Source organism: Malaya genurostris, chromosome 1, assembly GCF_030247185.1.
Source record: "Malaya genurostris strain Urasoe2022 chromosome 1, Malgen_1.1, whole genome shotgun sequence".
NCBI classification, from domain to species: domain Eukaryota; kingdom Metazoa; phylum Arthropoda; class Insecta; order Diptera; family Culicidae; genus Malaya; species Malaya genurostris.
The window spans coordinates 142245553-142268402 of NC_080570.1; the positions used below are offsets into that span (position 1 = coordinate 142245553).

At 37.1% G+C, this 22850-nt stretch overlaps 2 protein-coding genes across 6 annotated transcripts in view; both read left to right on the forward strand.

The window, feature by feature from the left end:
• The first annotated feature begins 2730 nt into the window (after positions 1-2730).
• Positions 2731-4110, forward strand: LOC131425986 (uncharacterized). Its single transcript, XM_058588339.1, has 2 exons — positions 2731-3017; positions 3075-4110. Exons 1-2 carry the CDS (start codon positions 2892-2894, stop codon positions 3897-3899), a joined length of 951 nt encoding a protein of 316 aa, XP_058444322.1. The 5' UTR covers positions 2731-2891; the 3' UTR covers positions 3900-4110.
• Positions 4111-4726: 616 nt separating this feature from the next.
• Positions 4727-22850, forward strand: part of LOC131425987 (phospholipid-transporting ATPase IF) — a 33371-nt gene continuing 15247 nt past the window's right edge. For 4 of the 5 annotated variants that reach the window (XM_058588340.1, XM_058588341.1, XM_058588343.1 and 1 more), the window contains exon 1: positions 17766-18811. In XM_058588340.1, coding sequence (XP_058444323.1) covers positions 18710-18811 — 102 coding nt within the window. In that variant the 5' untranslated portion in view covers positions 17766-18709. Of the gene's footprint in view, positions 5304-17765; positions 18812-22850 lie in introns of those variants that run through there. The other variant, XM_058588344.1, reaches the window with a different exon arrangement.

Sequence of the window (22850 nt, forward strand, 5' to 3'; positions counted from 1 at the left end):
TAGTGTTTGATTGCCCATTTTGAAATGAAATTTTTTTTCGTGCAGCTATTTAATGATGAACACTGAAATACATTTATATTATAGTTTGAAACCAATTTGAACCGATGTTCAAGGAAGTCATGGCATCATGGAACTTTATTGTCAGACTGAGAAGTTGTATGACCTGACTTGACGTTGCGTATTAGGCGTATGAATTCCATGTTTGAATTCCATGTTTGAATTCCAAGTCAACATTTTAAAACGAATAAGGTATATGGAATTACAATTCAATTTTGGTTGATAACAAAAACTTTTAAATTTCGTCGTTGAATGTTCTTGTCGGTGCGGCAATGACTTACGATATAAAGAACCCCCCTGCTATGGAAATTGGTTCCTGAAACCGACGCATTTTGTTTTGGTGGCGTTGTTGTCAACAATATTTTAAGTTACGTTCATACCATACAATCAAACCACACTGGTGTCAAAATTTTATTTTTCAAACCCAATATAAATATAACTCTTGTCTAGTATTCTCTGCAAAAAAAGTAATTTGACTTTTTTTTTAATAAGAAAAAAAAGTGGTTTGTTATAGTTTGAATATATTCCACCGAAATCATTTCCTTATGTTGGTGCAACCGCATGAAGAAAGATGTGAACACTGCTTAAACACAGCATTTGACAGAGAACTAGAACAAAAAATTTCGGCTTCAAGCCAATTGCATGCAGATGATCGCACCCCGGGTGATTTTTTATATAAAGCAATACAGATTTTCAATGAAAATATCTGGCAACTCTGGTTCTAGCTTTGCTGTGGTAGTGTCACTTTTCAGCCTGCTTCGTGGTTAATTAAGCCCACGATGAACTGTGTATGGTGATCACATTCCCCCATTTTAAGCCTATCACGCAGAGAAACAGAACGTTTTTGTCTTCAAAACCTCGTGCTTCACTCGAAACATTATCAATATTAACTATAACAATAAACTACTATGAAAAAATTGTAAATCGTCTACTCTAAAAATTCAGCAGCTCAGTCTTTGACAGATACATACTTGTTGATGCTTTTATTGAACAAACAAATAATTCTTGTTGCTAGAGAATATTACCTTTCAAATCTGCAATTGCCTTTAATCCACTAGACGATTTACTTCTCTATTCGCTTTTATTCTTCATATAAAAATGATGTAAAAACAACTGGTATTTTGCATGTAGAAAGTGTGTGCGAAATTTGAAAAAAAAAAATGGTGAAGCCCTTGCTCCTCTGCAGGATGAGATAAGCAAAGATAAGGGCTCATAACTTCCAGAGTTTTGTTCCGATGGGCTTGAAAATTTCACACAATATTTTTGAAATGTTTTACTACAAGAAAATACATAGAAAAAAATGATTTTTCAAAATTGTTAGACCCTACCCACCCCTTAAATTTTTTCAATATCAATCGAAAGCTTGTTTTTTATGAATTTGAAAACGAATGTAAATCGAAATAGTAGTAGTATCAAAAGTTACATTGCAAATTAGTGTGACAGAAATCATTTACATTCAAATTGATTTTTCAAATTGAATTCAATGTATTTGTCAAGAACGCACAAGTAAAATATTTGTAATTTTTATGAAATTATTGATTGAAACAAACTAATCGCCTGAGAACAAATAATTATCTTGTTTTGTAAATAATTATCTTGTTTTCGCATGAGAAAACTGAAACTGACCCAGGGCAGTTTCACCAAACAAACAATTTTCACGAAACTGAGTTGGTTTCGCACTTAGCAACGGGGATTTGAACAAACCTGATTTAGAAAACAGGTTCGAAACTGACTCGATTTTCAGTTCAACAACGATAAAACTAGGTTCAAAACTAGCTTCAAACAAACGATTTGATAGCAGTTAGGGTGGAAGCTGGGTTAGGTTTGGCATCAAACGAAAACGACATTAAAGATTTGAAACTGTACGGAGACACTGACAGCGCTTCTAATGAGAACGGGAGTACTTTTTTTCCAATAACTATTGTGGTTGGGTGAAGCGCGCCAGCAAATTTATATATACTTTTTAGAAGCATTTACAAACCCATGGTGGCACTTTTGGTGTCACAGGCTGCTCAACTACATTACTATTGAACTGGCGAATCTAGATGTATTTTATTTATGTTCTTACCCACTTGCACGCGGCGGGCAGATTTTCCTCGCAGATGACGTCTGAAAGAATTTATGTCTGCTAGATGTTTTTGCAACAACCATTTCCAGCAAAAAAGTTGACTTAGCGGTTATCAACGGTTCTGTTTCTACCGGATTCTTGCCATACAAGACTGGTATAATCGTTTTGAATCGCTTTTTAACGCCTTTGGTTTTGTTTTTTTTCATAAGAAATATTTATATATATATATATATATATATATATATATATATATATATATATATATATATATATATATATATATATATATATATATATATATATATATATATATATATATATATATATATATATATATATATATATATATATATATATACATATATATATACATGATCACAGCTTTCTCACAACCAAACATGTAAATTCATTTCTTCAAATGTGCCCATTTCAATTAATTGGATTCGAATGTGAATTTTTAAATATATGAGGAAAATACGCAAAGCTTTTTCATTTCCAGCTGATACAAGAGGAACTTGCCCCTTAAAAGTTGTTCGGCCTTGGATGGGCAGTTCAAAATGAGACAAACTGAAATGCTCATAAGCGTCTTTCTCTGTGGTGTTCTGTCAAATTAAATTTGTTTGTATACATGTTACCGTCTTCCTGAATTTTATTTTAAACATTCCTACGAATTTTAATGACTATTTCATTGAATTCACTTGTAAAAAACAGCAACGTACCGAGCTAAGGTCAATTCTCACATCGCCATATCGAAGAACCGTCAATAATGGATCCGTTAATGTGTCGCCTCTGTCTTACGCCGAATTCCGGTACGGTTGCCCTGTACAACCAACGCACAATGGAACCGAACATCCTGCTCATTCAGAAGGTGGTCGAGTGTACCTCCATTAAGGTAAATGTTTGACCAGTTTCCAATTCTACCAGCTACTGATGTTACGAATGATTACAGTTAAACGTAACAGACGACTACCCGTCGTCGGTTTGTTCGGATTGCATTCAGAAACTAAACGAGTGGTCCACGTTCAAAATTCAATGTATCGTCAACAATGATTTTTATCGGAAGAAACAGGCCGAATTGCGAAAACACATGATTAATATTAATCAACAAGCAACGGAAGTCGTCTGTTTGGATGACGATAGCGACGATGAGCTGCCACATGCAAAGGAACCGCCTTCCAAAAAACCTAAGGTCGAGGAAGGCATTCTGGTCGCCGATGACGATGAGAGAGATGCTTGTGGAAAGGGTCAACTCGTTGCCAATCATGGATCTGTCAATCCTATGTTCTACGGAGAAGATTGCGGTCAACCGGGTATGGACCCGTATGACCAGGATGATGCATCACTGGATGACTACGAACTCGTTGAAGGGCAAGAAATAGAGCAATATCCACTGGAACAGCAGTATTCGATGGACAGTACTGCGATTCTTTCTTCGATTCTACTGGACGATGAAGATAGCAGTGGTTCCCTGCAGGAGGCCGAGCCGGGTCTGTACGAGAAAGATCTTTATGGGTGCAACTATTGCAAACGACGCTATTCCTCCGAACGGAAGCTAAGGACACACGAGAAGTTACACGCCGAAAACCGTATGAAATGTCCCGTGTGCGGAAAATGGATCGTACTGCAGCTGGTGCGCCATCTGCGGTCACAACACCCGGGACAAGTTTTCCCGGAACCGGTACGCTGCTGGCACAGTAAATGCGTCCACTCGCCTGTCCTGTATCGCGACGTCGAAGAACTGCTGGCACATATGGACACTAAACGGCGGAAGTAGAGCCGAGAGAGAGAGAGAGAGAAAAACTGTGCGCCCAGGTTTACACCCTGGTCTAAATAGTATTATCTGCTGCAATTACGAATACTCGCGCTTAACCGGGTTCGGTTATTGTGCAATCCTTATTTTTACAGACATACGAACTGTATAACTACGTTTAAAAGCTTGTAAGACTAGCGAGAGTAAACAATAAAAATTATATATTGACTAATGAGTAAGCTCCGTTTTGAACTTGAACGAAAAATTGCAGGTACTGTTCGAGGAAATCGATCGTTATCAATCTGCCCGTTATCTACACCTTGCTGTAAGATTCAATTTGGCACTGAAAACGTTGATAAGTCGATTTCGTTTGGTCTAATCATTATTCAGTAATGAATACAATGTTTGAAAATATCTTGTTTCCTTCCTATCGATTTGGGTAAATTGACTTCCGAAATTTAAAACTATCTTCAAAAAAGTACAAATTTTGCACGAATTTAGAAAAACTCAATTTGCTCTCCCGGTGCAGACGAACCTAGCGAAACTTTTGCCGTGTCATAGCAGATATCGTCCCCCCAATATAAAGAGAGCGCTTCAACCGGTTCGGTTTGATTGATAAGAAACCTAAAAAAATATTGCGCCTTCTTATCAATCGGGCGGTGTTGGTATTCGCGGGTTGCGTTCAGGCTTGAACTTGGTGGACCCACCTAGCCATGCCCATACAACGATATTACCGGGAACGGTATCGATTCAATTACGTGCCAATGCTTGCTCAGAATGTGTGTTCGTAAAGTGAGTGATCTTTGCGTTGTGGGCAGCGCGGAAGCCTCTGCTTCGCTGAGTTCATCCTGAGACTGCTAGACGGAAATCGGTCGTTGTTGGTTGTTGGTGAAATCGAACACGTCGTCTTCCGTAAAACAAAAGATTTTTCGCCTAGTGCGATTGGTATTGGCTAGAATCACTTTCGGTTGTAGTTGATGAAATTAGGTAGTGATTGGTCGTGAAAAGGATCGTTTGTGATTTCCAAGAGAACGCGCGCGTGCTACTCATTACGATCGGGCTATTATTGTTGTGAAATTAATGAATCAACGAAATATCCATTCTAAGGTTTGGAACTGAATGAATTTCATTGTTTTCTACTCAGTTGTGTGTTGAGCGGTGGTGACAGCAAAACTCATCGAACGTAGGATCAACATCAGATTCGATCAATGAACGAGTATTCCTAGAATGTGCTAGTATGAATGTAGCTTCAAGATTGTGAAGACTAGTTTTTTTTTTGAGTAGGTGACCAACGTAATTCAAACAGTTTGAATGTTAAAAGTTTTGGTGTACGGAATGATATTAAGGTTGCAAAATCAATTCAACGAACGAGTAGAAACTAGATTATGAGTGATCGTTATAGTCATTGCATCAGAACAAAACAAAATGGTAAGTCAAATCATAAAAGTTTAGAGTAAACTTTGAATTCTTCAGATATTTTCTTTCAATTACTATTTCGATTTTTACTTCAATAAATATATTAATAAAAATAATAAATATTTTACCTGTGCATTTCTGTCAATTTTTTGACAAACAATTTTATAGTAAATTTAACTTCAAAATGAACTTACTTTCGATAAAGGTAATATTTGTTTTGCTGTGAATTTATAAACTTGACAGTTGATGATGTTAACCACAGATATTGTGGTTTTCATTGGGGCTTAGGATGCGTTGTAATCCTCGCAGAATAGCGAAATAATGAGCGTCAGAATGACAGATGTCAGGTTTGCAAAATGTGTAGTAAATTTGCTGATTTCTGTTGTAAACAGACTTTGCAGATCGCAGACTTTCTACAGATTTTCGAAATTTTAATAGACAATTGTCCAGTTTAGAGACTTTTAAAATCACTAAATTTTACCTGGCATCTCTTCCAGGAGCTGGATAATTTGATCAAGATAGAGTAGTCTACGATTTCTTTTACCGTTTTCGTTTATTGATCAGAGTAGCCCGAGAGCTGACCCAGAGTCGCCCAAACAACTTTTGATGTTTGTTTTAGCATCCTGGGGTCGCTCTAGATCGGACTCCAGCCGCGTAGTTTCGCTCTGAAAATGTTCCCGGGTCGTATCACGTTTATTTTTTTCTTTTTTATATGAGTTGTTGTTTAGGACGCGTACCACGTGTTCGTTTTACACGGAGTCAGAGCCCCTCGATGAGCTCGGTTCACTACCAGTTTCAGTCTTTTGAAGCAAAATAACAAGCGTCTTATCGCTAGATGCGTCGTAACTATGACAATGATTGTTTATGTTTGGAAGAATATTAAGTTACAGTATAAACGATATTGAGCAATTTTGCCTTATATCCAGAGATTCTTACAATAAGAAAGTAAAAACTACTTAGAACCATTAGCTAGAATTTATTTAGCTTGTTATTGCCTCATCCCATGAAGTATTAAGGATCAAAGGTAAACCAAGTTAACTTGTGTTGGTAATTTGTGTATTACGTACATTTTATTTGGTACGTATGCCATAGATCTGTGTATTCATATATGCTGTGCACCGAGTTTATCAAAGTGGATTGCACGATTGAGATTCAAACAATGTTTTTCGTAATAATTTATTCTCAAATGAATGTTAAGCCTGACAACTTGTATGAAATATCAGTTTTGATAAATTTTTCATCAACGTTTGATGGAAAATTGCTTACATTTTATGAATGTAGATTTAAATTCTCTAATAAAAAAAGTTAGCAACACTGCTTCAATGCATTTGTATTAGATTGCGCTACACAAAATAAACAAAACTAAATATTTTCTGTTACAAAAGCAGTTTGCGGGAAAAATAAATAGTTTTACGACAACATTCCATATCCATTGCCTCTCGCATGTTAAATTCAAGGTTCCTTTTTTGCCGGATTACTAATAGAAGATACGTAAATCTTTATATCGCAATAATTTCTGCAAGAGGAAATCCATATATGAATGTGTTTGTTACTAATCAAATGTGTCAGTGGAAGTAAGCTGAAACTGAAATAATTTTTTCTCGAGCAGTTTTAGAGGAAAACGGCAAAGTTTTAGACTAAGATTTTCGCTTTTCTTTAATTGCAATTGTAAGCAGTATGAACCGATTGGTTTATTTTTCAACCATATGGAAGATTTATTGAGCAAAATCAGACAAAGAAGCGCCGGAATTTGTTTTTACGCTCACATTGTTGGCATTACTCATACGCTTGCAAAGAGTCTTGCTCCTTAAAGTCAGTTATGGAAAGAAATCGTTATGTGGTGAATGTAAACATATGTTTGCTTCCTTTGTAACTTGTATTGTTTCCATGACATTTTTTCGGAACTAGTCGACGCTTATTAACGGAGAGTCCATAAAATTACATTATTACTGAACCAACTGGTTCATGATTACTGACCCAACATTTTTCAATGAATAGTATGGGTCATTGTAATCTTGAGTTCATCTTTGATTCGATAGTCCCACAACAAACGGACCTAACTGCAAATGAGATCCTCTCTTTGTTTATTTTCTCTTTTGCCATTACTGCAATTCCTTGAATGTTTCCAATATAATTCGAAAGCTTGAGGTTTTAACTTGAAAGTTTTGCGAAGAGTAAAGCGTCACATATATTTCGATGAACATTAGAAAAGGTCCCAAGTGCAAATGACAGTTTCTCTTGGTTTACTTTCTCTTTCAATTTTTACGGTAAATTCCAGTAACTTCCAACCAATTCTACAGTGCCTATCGAAAGTTGATGGTTTTTGCTATTATCCTATGTAAAGTGTTGGATTGAAGGATTGCTGATTTAACCGTAATACTCGAAAGAGAAAGTAAACAAAGAGAAACTCTTATTTGCACTTTGGACCTTTTCTCGTGTTTGTCTTCATATCACGCGTTTTGTTTTTTTTTGAGAACGGCCAATAAGCCACCTGTCAACTACCACTTTCGAAAGAAATTGCAAGCGAGCTATGAAAGATAGAGTATTAAATTTAACACCAGACGGAAGAGAAAACTTTTCTCTGCCGTTTACTATTATGACTTACTCTCAGCGAGTGCCGAGTCATTCGAAATTACTCTTTAAAGTGAATGTTGATGGATGGCTTATTGGCCGTTCTAAAAAAAAGGCGTGATCTAATCAATCCAGTAAATCGTGCAAGAACAAATAAACAAAGCGAATCTTTCATTTGCAGTTAGGCCCTTTTGTCGAGGGACTATCGAGTTGTTTTAACCGCTTCGCTGTCTGTTGTACTGACATTGAGAGCATTTTTATCACAAGTATTAGATCGAATAGGAGAAATTAATCGTCTGGTGGATAGAGGACAATCACAGTTTTTACAGATAATATTCTCTAGCGACAAGTGTTATTTGCATCAACAAATTTATATCTGCCATGACGACCAAATTTCTAGAGTGTACAATTTTTATAGTTAAAGTAATTATTTTTATAGTTTTAATCGATGCTGAAGACAAATGAGTCTCTATATTGAGGTTTCTATGCCCGGTGAAAAATGAACGGCGACCCTAGTGAAAATTGGTGGCCAATACGTTTCCTGATGAAAACAAAACAATATGCAAGGACGATTCACACGTGGCATCAGGCGAAAATCCTGGTTCAATTGAGGTTTCTAGGCCCGATGAAAAATGAACGGCGGTCCTAGTGAAGAATGGGAGGCTAAAACGTTTCCTGATGAAAACAAAACAATATGTAAAAGCGATTTACACGTAGCATCAGGCGACTATCACTGGCATGGAACGGTCGCGGAACAACAACATTAATTGTAAGCAATTCATATGGAGGGACACTACGTCAAGTTCACGGAACATATCAACGTCGGGTACGTGTGCAATATTCGACTTAATAAAATTAATAAATTAATCTTTACGTCGACCGAAGTTGAATGATCGACTAAATCGTGTTTAAGGCATGCGTTTCCTGATGAAAACAAACCAATCTCGTTTGCATTTGTGGTTGTAAGTGAGCTGTCAGAAAGCCTAATAGTTGGTCTGCTGAGAGGGGAATCAATTCCGAATCGGTGTGAAATCGAGCAAAACACCCTCTCAGCAGGCCGTTCAATTTTGTTGGTTTTTGAGCACATGTTGAACGACATATTGCACGAAATATTCGTTCAATTTGTTGGAACGGTTTGTTGTAGTTTTTCTCTTGCAAAAATAGTGTAAAAATTAAGTGTTACCTTTACATAGAAAGAAAATTTGTTGTTATTCTACGTGAAGTAGAAGTATTGTGCAGGTATGTATTGCTAGTTTAAACAAATAAGTGGAAAAAACTCCACTTCTCCAGTAAAACTAGTCCAACGGGGCTCCAACTCCTCATGTTAAAAATGGCTCAACAATGGACCTCTGTCTGCCGCGTTTGTTGAACGAAAAAAATTCGGTATTCGGTTCAACGGTCTGTTTCAAAATCGGCAAACGAAGGTCCCATGTTGGCCTCCCGTTGAACGATTGATTGGACTTTCATTGGACCAATGATCCACTGTTGAACTTTTTTTTCTAAGTTGGCAGTCAGGCGAAAATTCTCACACTGAACCGATCGAGCACTGAAAAATCGTGCACTCGAGTAAGAATTCATTGCCCATTCAGTCATTTCGATAATGTGGGAATTTAAGCATTCATTCAACTTCTAGGATTTTGAACATAGCGCCATCTGATGATAATCAGATGAAAATCAGATTGGTGAACATTTGCTCACAAAATAAGGCCGTATTGCTACACGGGGAAGAGTTGACTTAGTTTGCAGCAGCTGATTAATTTCAAATTGTATTCAAATTCAATTATAAATCGAGTTTATTATAATTTCACCTTTACACATCCAGACAATTCTATTCGACGTTGAAAATGTTACGGTTAGCGTGTGGTGGATTTCTAGTGCAATATAACCAACTATTGATTAGATTAAGAGGTACTGTAAAGTATCTTTTTAATCACCACTTATCAGTAATTATGTGCTCGCCACCTGGTAACGAATGACGTAAATCCAGTGCAATTCGGAATAAGGGCTTGACCAATCGAATAATCGAATCGGCCTATGGCTCCTGGAAACTCTTGCGCAAATGCAAATTCCCCTCGGGTAATATCAAATTTTACTATAGTTATCTTATTTGCGAATTCAACGAAGATAAAGAAAATCGTTCGTTAAAGTATCGTAAGTTGCCAGGAATTTGATTGCAATAGTCGGGTTTGTTTATGTTAGTTCATGCATTTATATCGTTATAATATCAGTTTGGATTGAATTTTCAAGACAGGGATGAAATGTAATGACACAGTAGAATCTGTTATTCTGAAATAAAGGAGTATACCTACAAGACACGAATGGCAGTTATTATGACAGCTGCCCGTATGCAGCCAGAATTCAGATTTTTTTCCCCAGGCAAGTAGGCGAGAATCTCTGCGCTGTTCGCTGGAACAGGCTTGACAGATTTCCCTCCAATGTTGCTAGAGAAATGTTTCTATTCGACTAGACATCATAAAAATCAATTTGAAAGCGATTTATCAAATATGTGAAAAAAACTCATTTTGCAGTGCATACAAACGACTCTAGCAAATGGATTACATTAACGGTGAAAATCCGAGCCTTTTTCCTAGTAGTTGTCACATATTCCGATCTAAAGTGCAAATATAATTATTAATTGTTGACTTCCGTTCGTCCCTCTGTACCATTTATAGCAGGTTTAACGTCTCGCGGAGGTGCCCTGCTGTTTATGAAAATAACTGTCACGATTGTAGTGATTTATCACACCGTTCAAGTGTAATCGATGCAAGTGCACTTGAATACACCTTACATAATATAGGCAGAGCTTTCCACAGAAAACAGATATGCAAGCTGGCATATGAACTGAGGGTAAAATTTTGAATGAGTAGCGTCTCGAAAACTTTGCAGATGTCATCGCGATCGACACTATTTTGGGTGCTGCATTCACATCACGCTAGGTTTTTGTTTTGGTTAAAATAACAAGTTTATTTTTGTTTTATTCCCATTCAATTCACATGAGATTTAAACGACTGAAGCTGTCTTTTACATTTAGGGAAGTCGTGTGAAAAGCGTACAATTTATTGTAATTGGAAAAGTTCTATAGAAGAATTTTGCTATCGTTCCGGAATGTTTTCGAAGAACTTTTTTTCGAGGCGATTTGGCTGAGATTTCCAAGTTTTTGACGTACCACCAACGACGTCACACCACTCTCAGCCTAATCATTCTAAATCATTTTCGAACCGATCAGTGTCTCCGTTACCAACGAAGAGCTGTCCAGATTTGTTGACAGCTTGCGGTCATAAATTCAATCATTACCACTTGCTGTGATAACTAACTAAGCGGTAAAATAATGCAGCGAAAACGTCGCTCCTCCGATCCGTTCGTACTTTCCTCCTTCAAATATGAGCGCCCAGTTGTCGAATGTCGTTTAATTCAACTTTTTAGATTTCCATCGCAAAACGCATAAAATATTGCCCCCTCGTTCAATCAATTCAAATCAATTAGATAGTGTGGCAAATTTGCACCATCGATTCGGCGCCTCGACTTGTGGATGGCGTGTCTCGAATTCCAGTCACCGTGCCCGTACCTATCATATTACTATGTCGGTATACCGAATTGGACGTGTGCCGTGCCTGCACCTTAGGACGACCAGACACGACTGATTAACTAACGGGACGTGAATAATGTGTTTCAATTATGCTCCTAAATATAGATCATTGGCACCTTGCATTACGTACAATTATTTTTCGGTCGGACGTGAACATGACTTGCCAAAATCCCGGACTAGGGATGCATTCCGACTGTATTATGTCGAATATTGGAATCCATCGGTTTATTCTTTATTCGTAGTATAGCAAAAATTACCTGATCGATGACAAAAGGCTTTATCAAAATAATCTTTAGAAGTATGAACTGCGTTTTGTATTAGTATAAGAACTGATATCGACTTATCGTGAGTTTTTTGACATCCGGAACGTACCTTATCACTTGATATCTCGTGTAACTCCATGTCATTTCATATCGTCATTCTAATCTGATATCCGGGATAACATGAACAGAATCAAAACAAATTGTCAAAAGTTTGGACTGATGGCAACACGGATAGCGGTATTGAATGTGTCATCTAACGAATGATGTACTTAAATTGTTGCCAATCGTAGTTGGCGTAGTTGCTCGGAGTAACCAATAACGGAAACCAACCAGTTTAATGGGATTCAGTTGTTTTGCAAAGAAGAACGAATTTTACAAAAGAAAACAAATCTAGTTTCTCCTGCCTACGAATAAATTCATCAAAATCCTACAATTTTACCTAAAAATTCGGATTCTTCTACATTATCAGATTCGAATGTATTCCGAGTCAATTCCGAATCGGCGAGAAATTTTCATTTGGAAATCATAATGAATTCCGAACCAATTCCAACTCCAGTGCAACAACCGATTCCTAATGAATTTCGCCTACAATCGGTTGATTCGGAAATCCGTCGGTATTGAGTGAGAAGATGTGGACTGAATTGTCAATTCGTCTTCCGATTTTCCACGTTTTCGTGCTGGTTTTCAGTTTATTTTTAAATGAAAAAAATTATATAACTGGTAAATAACCAGTTCTTACAGTTCCAGCATAAACTGTTGAAATTCGCTGGAAATTAACAAAACGGCCTACCTTAGTCAGCATCATCCTTCCTCTAGCTGGAGTGTAGTGAAATCTCGGTTGATTTTTCATTAGGACGTATAAGAAAGTGACAGTTTATCTTCAATCACTCTCTCTTTCGATTATTGTGATGTGATTAAAAAGATTTTGTTTGATTTCACTACTCTGTTTGAAGGTTTCGGGTATCATTTTATGCAAAGAGTTGAGTGATAAACGTGGAAACCGCTTGGTAATTAATAGAAGAGAAAGTAAACAAAGAGAAACTGTCACTTTCTTATACGCCCTAATGAAAAATCACCCGAGAAATGGCTTAAGTCGCCTAACTTTTACCCTACCGCATTCATAAAATGAGCGAATATTCAATGATATTTATAAGTCAATCGGGTTAATCGACCAACTTGTACGCGGCGGGAAGATTTCCCCTATATCTGCCAGTCAGTTTTGCCGGAACTCTGCCAGAATTCCGGCCAAAGTCTGGCAACAATGCAACAACCGTTTCCGGCAGAGAATTTCGCCTAGCGGTTATTAACGATTCTTTTTCTGTCGGATTCTTGCCACACAAGGCTGGCAGAACCGTTTTGAAGCGTTTCTACATTTTTAGCGTCTTGGTTTTAGTTTTTCAAAAAAAGTACATATGAAAGGAAATAAGTTATTGCCCTTCATATATACTAATTACGGAAAATGTTATTGCCAATAACGTTGCTTTCTCACTACCAAACATACCCATATTTCAGTCTCATTTACCTCATCGCAAGATTCGTTTTTTGTATGTACATGCGGGATTGGTGAATATCAAATGAAGTCGAATAAAAAAAAGAAATAAGAAGGAAGAGAGAAATAAACAGGACACGTACGGCGAGATAATGACGCAGTGTCGCCTGGACAATTTTGACAGCAGCCGGAATGCAGCCAGCCTTCTGAAGGTTGCCAGAATTCCTCACAAGCGGGGAGCAGCTTACAGCTTTTACATGCGCATACAGATTTAATACAGAGTACAGATTTCTTAAATTTAATACAGATTTATACAGATTTCACCAAAAGTATTAAGGAAAAAAATTAAACTATCTATTAGTATTTGAGCTATCTGTTAGTATTTGGTTGCAATGACGAGATAAACGTTTATGAATCAACGTACAAATCACTTTTTTAAATATATATTTTTTGTGCAGATATTTAATGAAGAACACTGAAATCCATTTATATTAAAATTTGTAACTAAATTGAACTTAAAAATTAGTCAAGTCTTGGCATCATGAAACATTATTGCCAGACTGACAGTTGTATTACCTGACTTGACGTTGTATATTGGGTTTTGGAAATCCATTTTAACTTATGAAGTGAACATTTTCAAAATAAACAAGTATATGGCACCATAATTCAGTTGTTGTTGATAGGAAAAAAAAAACTATAAAATTTCGTCGATGAATATAATATAAGATATGAAATTTAATCTACCACTCTATAACCATAATCTATTGGAATAACATCTTTTAACATAATTGTATTGTAGAAATTTCATTTTATTAGCGAATACAGATAAATATAGATATTTTATACGAATCAATACAGATTTTCTATGAAAATATCTGGCATCTCTGAGTTTGACGGATGGAAAGTTATTTGGGTTTATTTTGCACTGGAAATAATTTTAACTAAAGAATTGATATTAGTATTTTCTTTGCAAGATTTTTTTCGGTGTCGGTAAATAACCATCGATCTGTCAAAATTAACCATGCTTTCGAGAAGGGTTATTTTTGACAACATCAAAATATCAACTTGAGTGTTAGATTTTAACCAAAAGTTAAAATTAACCTTGAAATGGGTCACAGCCCAAATAGCTTCTCATTAATATATTAATATCACCTTATTTACTTCTATCTTGATATTATTAACACTTGATTCACCTGTAAGTGAAATAATTCCTTTCCAATATATTTAAATTTAAATGGCTTTTCGGTCAGTTTGCTTTTTTGAATCAAATATTAACTTTGCATTGCTGGTTGACGTTTCTCAAGTCTATGTCATCTCCTTCAAGGTAGAACGATCCAAAATATTCTTCGTCAAGTTGGGTAAGGTAGCATAAAATTGTATCTGTGGATTAGCTTAAATTTCCGAAGTCATCGTTTGAATCTTTTGGTAATAGCGTCAAATTTTATAATACATGAGTTTTCCATGAATTCTTCTGGAAGTGGGAAATAATACAAAATTTTCACTTCTCAAATGGTTACCGAAACTTAGCACAAAAATATATGAAGAATGTTTTGGAATTGATCGGAGTTTTCTTGGAAACCATTCAACAATGGATATTGTTTGTATTTGCAACATGAAATGAATGTGCCACCCATAAATAAACACTCTTTGTTGAATACCTGATGTGAGTTATTTCCAGCATCAATTGCAATATTTTGTTATGCTGATGCGTTTCATATAATGCACTGTTAGGTGAACTACGAAACTATGCTTTTGAAACGTTCATGAGAATCATGCAATGCAATCATAAAATTATGACTTAAACCACAGATCACAGATGTAAATTTCAAATTTGCTATACGTTGGAAACACTACTGCCACCTACCCGACTGTTCGCCGCGATCTTTCAAAACGATCCACTACGTTCCGGAACGATAACAAAATCCTCCGGCCTGTTATAGAAATATTCCAACTACAACAATTTTAACACTTATCACACGATTTCCCAAAGTATTAAAGGCAACTTTATTTCCATGTCGCATGAATCACACGAGAATTCGATCGAAATAAAACAAAACTAAACTTACATTTTACCCAACAGCAAAACAAAAATCTAGCGTGAAGTGAATGTTGCACCCAAAACTGTGGCTCATGTGAAAGCGGCACCCAAATTGTGGTGGCACCTCGTGTCGATCGTGGTGACATCTGCAAGAGTTCGCCACGCTGATTGAGCAAATTTTACTCACAGTTCATATGTGAGCCTGTATATCTGTTATCTGTGGTTTCGGGTATCATTTTATGCAAAGAGTTGAGTGATAAACGTAAAAAACCGCTTGGTAATTAATAGAAGAGAAAGTAAACAAAGAGAAACTGTCATTTGCTTATCCGCCCTAATGAAAAATCAACCGAGAAATAGATTTTTTACCGTCACTGTTAACCTCAATTTATTTGACAATTGAGCTGCACATAAGAGATTCTTTTAGGAACTGGACATAACATAAGACAAAGTCCATGGATGCAGTGCTGCTGTACTGTCAGGAATGAACGCTGAATATAAGCACTACACTCTGAAGGAAAAATGAATATCAAATTTTGGGCAAGTATGAGAACAGTTACGCAAGGTTGACACTGTCCAGTGATGCTCTTATATTGACCATGTTATACTCTTATATTGACATGGACCTAAAGACTGTCCCAGAAAGTATGTACGCACTTTGATTTCGTTGTAAATAATTCACAAGTGTTAGATATTCAAATTTTATTCGATATACTAATAAATTTAAACTACAACAACAGAATATTATTCTCAACATTTGCTACTTAGTCATTGTAGACTAGCTGGCGCACCTTCTTGCGAACGTTCCTCATTAAATTCCGTACAGACTTCTTGGCGACAAGTTTTGACACTTTTTCTAATCTTTTTCGAACTGTTGAATGGTTTCGGCTGCCGAGACATGTTTCCTAAGATGTGCCTTCGTTAATGCCCAAAATTCCTCAATTGGTCGATGTTGTGGGCAATTTGGTGGATTCATGTCTTTTGGGATGAAAATGACATTTTTGGTAGTATACCATTCTATCGTTGATTTCGAGTAGTGGCAAGAAGCAAGATCTGGCCAGAAGACAACAGAATATTTGTGGCTTCGAATCATGGGTAGAAGTCGTTTTTGTAAACATTCCTCGATGTATATTTCGCTGTTCATTGAAGCAGTGATGATGAAGGGTTTCGAAATCTTACCGCAGCTACAAATTGCTTACCAGACCATAGCTTTCCTACCAAATTTTTCGACTTCAATCGATGTCTCGGACTGGTTTAACACTTGCCCTTCTCGCACCGTATAATATTGTGGTCCCGGCAAGGATTTGTAATCGAGTTTCACGTAGGTTTCGTCGTCCATGATTATGCAGCTTTCGAAACCTCGGCCTGATCGATGCTTCTTGTTTCGGACTACGTTTGGTTGTTTCTGCTTCTTATAGGTTCGAAGATTCAAACGTTCTTTAGCACGAAGAACATTTGACTTCGAAGTGCCCACTTTTTTGGCCTCATCCCGAACTGAAACCTCCTTCTTTTGCTCGAACGCCTTCAGTGTACGTTTATCCAACTGAGGGTTAGCAGGATATTTTTTTCGACCCGTTTTCGATTTATCCTCAAACGTGTTATCCACACCGAACTTCCTGATTGCATTTCGCACGGCTTTTCCACTTACTCCTTCCATTTTTGCTATCTTTCTCAATGAGAGTCCGCGTTCTGTGCACCATTTGTACGCAATTGTTCTGCTGAAAGTCCGCGCATTTCGAAACAAACTAATGAAAACGAATAAACAACTGCACAAGTGGTTAGAGAAGATTGTAAACAACAGCACGCAGCTATAAAAATTGACAGATTCTGAACCATTGTGAAATGGCATCGGTTTTTGGTTGCGTCCATACTTTCTGGGACAGTCTCTAATTATCGACTAATCCTTTAATTTCTAGTCATAATCGGTTGTTGCTGTTAAATCGGAATTCATCTAGGAATCGTAATGAATTTCTTCTCCAATTTCGGAGGATTTAAATTGCTCTAACTCCGTTTTACCTTATATTGAAAAAAAAAAACTGTCCGTGAAACTGAACGGGCCTTTATGGAATAGAGTCTGAAGATAAGCAAATATTTAGTCTTTGTAGGGGAAACCCTCCCATTGATCAGAAGTCCAGTTATGTGAACCTACACGTAACGCTGGAACCCAAATGTCTTCTGTTGGAAAGTTTTAATACAAACTATAGTCTCGGTTTCGGTCTCGATGAGCGAAAATAAATGTTACGTTTTTGCAAACAATTTGTTGTCTAAGTAGCATCCGAATCTCACCGACCAATTAGCTAGAGCGGAGTGATGACGCGGGTTCGACCGAAAACCAAGCCCCCCACCCGCACACTACATTCGCAGGCCGGCTTCCGTATCGTTTGCCAATTACTGATGCTGACGCTTTGATCTCCAAATATTGGAACGTCTTCGTCGTTGTCGTCATCGTGTTGTTCATTCTTTCCCTGCGACTATGCCATTCCATTAGTGAAGTCCCCACGTCCCCAAGTCGAGATCGCGCGGTTCAGTTATCAAGTGGCTGTGAACTTGAAATGATTTCACTGCGACAAGCGACACCGCAAATCACAGAGTTTGGATGTGTGAACGCGCGAACAATCGATACCGTTTTGATCTAGCAGGCTGGGAAGTGCTTTGACGGTGCCGGTGTCGATAAATAGAACAAAGCTGGCTCTGTGTTTTAGGGATGATTCTCATTCATCGTCGATCATCCACCTAGCGGGAATGGAAGGAGACGCGTTGTGGTTTGTGAAACTACTTCCAGCGAACACCCCAAAATGAGTCCAAGTGTTGTGGCGTAAAACAAGCATAGCCAAATTTTTAGCATGTGTAACAAGGTAAACATTCTTTCCCAACCGGTAAACAGCAGTTCGCATAAGTGACGTATGTGTTATCCGCACAGTAAAAGAGTGGCAAAAATTTCGCGTCTTATCTTATCTTCGCGTCGGTAAATGTGTCGCAACGCGATTCAGCGATTCAAGAGGGTGGTCGGACGAATTGTTATCTTTTTGCTGTGATAGTGCGGGGCCGGTTACAGGAAGTTTCCAAGAATCGACTTAGCCCATCGGGCCGTTATCCGATCGACGGATGTCGGTAGCTTCGGGGAACGGTATCAGTTTCCCGATATTCGCGCTGAAGGTCGGTTCGACGACGCCGTCCGAGGAAGAAACGTTCATTTCTGGTATCACACGTTACGCGAATATGCGCTCAACAAGGTGCTAATAACTCTGTTTATTGGCTGTAACAGGCCACGGATTGTTAGCCGTGTTTGAATTAAAATGGTACCCCCGTCAAAGTCGTACGGTGGAAAATATTTGATCCAGTGATTAGCGAAAAGTGAAATCGGTTCGTGCGTCGATCGAGCCCAGCTGCGTAATTCGCGTGTGTGATCGTGGAAGCCGTGATTGGCCACGGATCTCAGGAACTTATTGCTAGGGAGTTTGGACACGAACGGGAATGGCTCTGGAGCTGACGGAAGATGAGCTCGGTTTGAATGAACTGCCTGCGGTGGCACAGGGACAGGCGTACCGGAGGACATCGTTTTGGTGCTGGGGAAAGGTAGGCACGATAAGAAATTGCCGCGGGGAATGATGTCATCAATTTGGGACGATTTCGGTTCAATACACAACGTCAGACATTGGTTAATTGTTGTTTTTGCTGGTGGAAAGACGTTTAATTTTTTTCGAAACCTTTCAGCAAGCAACGTCGAACTATAGTGATGAAGCATGTAGCCTTGCAAATAAAATATCCATAATGTTATCTTATCACCTGGTTGCTGGGTTACATTCATAAAGGGTTGTTTGCATGATTCGTTCGTGTGATTAGGCAACACTAACAGTGTTTGGACAAAATCATTTTATGAAAAGAGTTGAGGGATAAACGTGGAAACCGCTTGGTAATTTATATAAGATAAAGTAAACCTGTCACTTGCTCGTACGGCCTTCTGAAACTTAACCGAGATATTTGCCTGAATACACGCTTAATAATAGGAACTCAAAAATGAGTAAGATGCCACTCATCTACAGAAAAAGTGGAACAACTCTAATTTAGAGTAACTCCTTAGTTACTCAAAGTCGAGTTCTTCCACTAGAAACGATGTTTGAGTAAAATCTACTCATTTACTGAGTAATGCTCTATTCGGACATGTGCCAAAAATAGAGTAATTAGCACTCAAATTTTGAGTGAAATTTTATTTCACATCTACTAAATTTTGCGTAAAAATTGCTCCTTTTCTGAGTGTATTGTATTGAAATATTTAATAATTGACTGATCTTGCAAATAGTAACATAAAAACGAGTTCTTACTTTAAACTCACATTTATGTTAGAGTAAGAGTTACTGATTATGGTAATTACTTATTTTTTTACGTTTCCATGTATCATTTGAAAATGAGTAACTAGTACTCAAACTCTGAGTAACTTTTTCTAAGCGTGTACCTCAAAACTTTCATTGCGAATATGAGAAAGCAACGACATCATATTAACAAGAAATCCAGCTCTCACATTTCACGGACAAATCATTGGCATCTTTAAATTTTTTTTTTGCGAGCATTTCGATGTGGTTTTTATTTGGTTCCATGTTAAAAAGTACTCAACAGCAAGTTGGTTCTAGTCAAGAGTGCGGTTCTTTCTGTTCAACATTAGTTGGATGCAGTTTACCTAATTCAAAACTCCCTCATTGAACTCCCGTTATTGGGTGGTTTTTCTCTTTGTTTCAAGACAAGAATCGAAGGCGCGAAAGAAAAGTGACAGCTTAAAAAAGTCCATGATAGGTGAAAAAAACTTAACCGTTGCGTATTATTTCCTCTCCATGTGAATGTTGCCAAAAAAACTCAAAATTAAGGATTTATTAATTTTAGTTGGTTTGACGTAAACCAGCCATAACTAAATTCAGTTTTTGCATTGACTGAGCGCAAACATATATTTGAGAAGCCAAATGAATGAAAAACTAACAGAAAAGATGATTTATTGGAAAAAGATACGCCCAGAGACATGATTCTACCCTGCGTTCTTATGCATTCCGTGCATACGCGCTACCATTTCGCCACTCTGAATCTTGTTATTGACACTCTAAAACGCCAGTCGGACATGGTAGAACGTACATCGAACATGGTCTACATCCTGGCCGTCACCCGACCGATACCATACATCCAAACATCTTCTCTGTCCATCAAACACTAGTCTTCTCGCTTTATACCTATTTCTCCGATCAAGCATTGAGTAGGAGAGTGTATTTATAATCGCTTGTCACCTTCTTTTACTGGTGCCAGTCGCTGGCTGGACATCGTCAAATCTCAATATTTTTCATTGTCTCAAAATAAAAAAAACAGGATAAATTAATTAAAATTATTAACGTTATAGTACAAGGATATTTACGCTACAAATAACGACAGATTATCGTGCACAATTATATTAAAAACTCGTAAAAAATGTTACTTTGAATATAAACAGTTGTTATTATTCTGCTACTTACCAAAATATTGTGATGTAACACACAAAAAAATTTTATCCAGCTACTTCTTTGAATAAACTCAAAAATACAAATTATTAAGGTACTTTTCACCCAACATAAAAAAAACAATCGTGATTACTAATTGTTAGGTAAATTTAACTCTACCGTTGGTTTTTTTGCAGCGTGTAGGTTTTGCTAAGGGAAATCTAACGTAGTGCCTCACTTCTAGAGGCGCTCGTGTGCTATGATGATAGTAGCAGTTTCTTCTGTCATAGTTCAATTTAAATAATAATTTATGGTCCCTTCTGCCCACGGTAGCAATGTTCATAGATTTTTCCAATCATTTGATTACCACTGATCATGTTTTTTATTGAATATTCCAAGAAACTGACAATTTTAAAGACATTTTGCAATTTCGTTGTACGTGACACCACTTTCTGAGCACCAAGTGTTCAGAATTTTTTTCGCGTTTCCGGATTAATTCGACTCATCATTAAAACGATAAACCGTACCGAAACCAATCGATTGCGCAGCTGTTATTGACACGTAAACAAACATGTCACCGCAAAACACGCCTGAAAAAATTAAGCTATTTCAGAGTAATAACTGTTTGAATGTTGCTAACTACACACTTAGAAAAAGTTACATCTTTATAGATGCACATAAAAGGAGCGTCGCGATTCACTTACTTTCACAATACAAAGCATGTAAAGATAAATCATACCATTAACTTCGTAGTTGATTTAGGTGAAACTGACATCGATATAGACGCGAAATTTATGTTTACATGTTAGTAGATGAAATATTGTGGCATCACCGAAGAAATTATGGCATACTCGAATTTACGTCAAGCGTAAATTTCATTTTTTCCAAGAGTGTACTTATCGATACACTCCTTATTTGCGATTGAGAGAACGCAGGTTGAAATCCTTGTCCTAGGCCCTTTTTTTCACCTATGCCTTCTATACATTTTCCAGTGGTCTTTCGTTCTCTAGCCATTGTGCTCTAGAAAAGAGAAATAAATAAGTCTATAAAAGCAATACGCGTTGGACTAACATTCTTTTCCAACATTCCTCAATCATTCAATCTAAGTTCTGGTCAGGTTGGCGCATGTGCTGATAAAAGATTTCTGAGATCGGTGAGGAGTTGTACTTTTACGGATGATGATTGACTATCTTGTGATTCCCATTGAAATTTGTTATCGAATAAGTGTTGAGCAATGGATCGTATTTTTACCTCTGCGGAAACTCATTCACACTTGGATTTTTTTCCCGAATCTCGGCAAAACTTTGCAGAGATTCAAACAGCCAAGTACTCGCACGGAAAGACCGAAATTAGCATTTTGGCGAAAAAATTAGTTGATTTTCTGATTTTAGTTAGTTATTTTTTGAGACAACTAAAAAAATCTTACTTTTGCTAATTTAGATTTTTTAATTCTAATTTTCTTAATAATAATAAAATATTTGTTGAAATGGCTATTTTTTTAGTTGAATTCACCAATTAAACGTGCTGTCATTTCTTAACTAAGGCACGCTTCATATCCATTCAACTAATTTTTTAGTTGAATTAGGGAAATAAAACGTTGTTTTCAACCAACATAAATGGTTGAATTGGTTTCTGCAATTAGCAGCTATATGGCGCTCGTTAACACCGTAATGACTACTAGCCACTAGATGGCACACTACTACCGAAAAAAATTTCAGTCGCAGTTATCTTTTCTATATTTGCAGGTATAAATACGATGTTGTATTGGAGAAAAAGACATAAGCGAAACATAAACTTCTTTTTGAAAATTTTACTTCTAAATCGCTGTTTTCTTCATTCGACTTCGCGAAATCGACTCTCTCACTGAAAACTTTGAGCACTCGGAAAACAAAAACCGAATACAAGTAGTACACCGGACGGCGTAGCCCGGAATGAGAAGATACAAAAAAACATCATTTGACGTGTACAATTAGAGTGCAACATTCGAAACTCACTTCACTGTTTCGCGTAAAAACATTATTACCCACAATCGCTTTAACTGCGCACAATTTCTGAATAAATACACTTTCCACTAACAGTTTACGTCATTTTTACATATCGGTTTAGAAAATTATATAGGGATATATCGTAACACATGCGAAAAACATCAAAACAATTTGCGA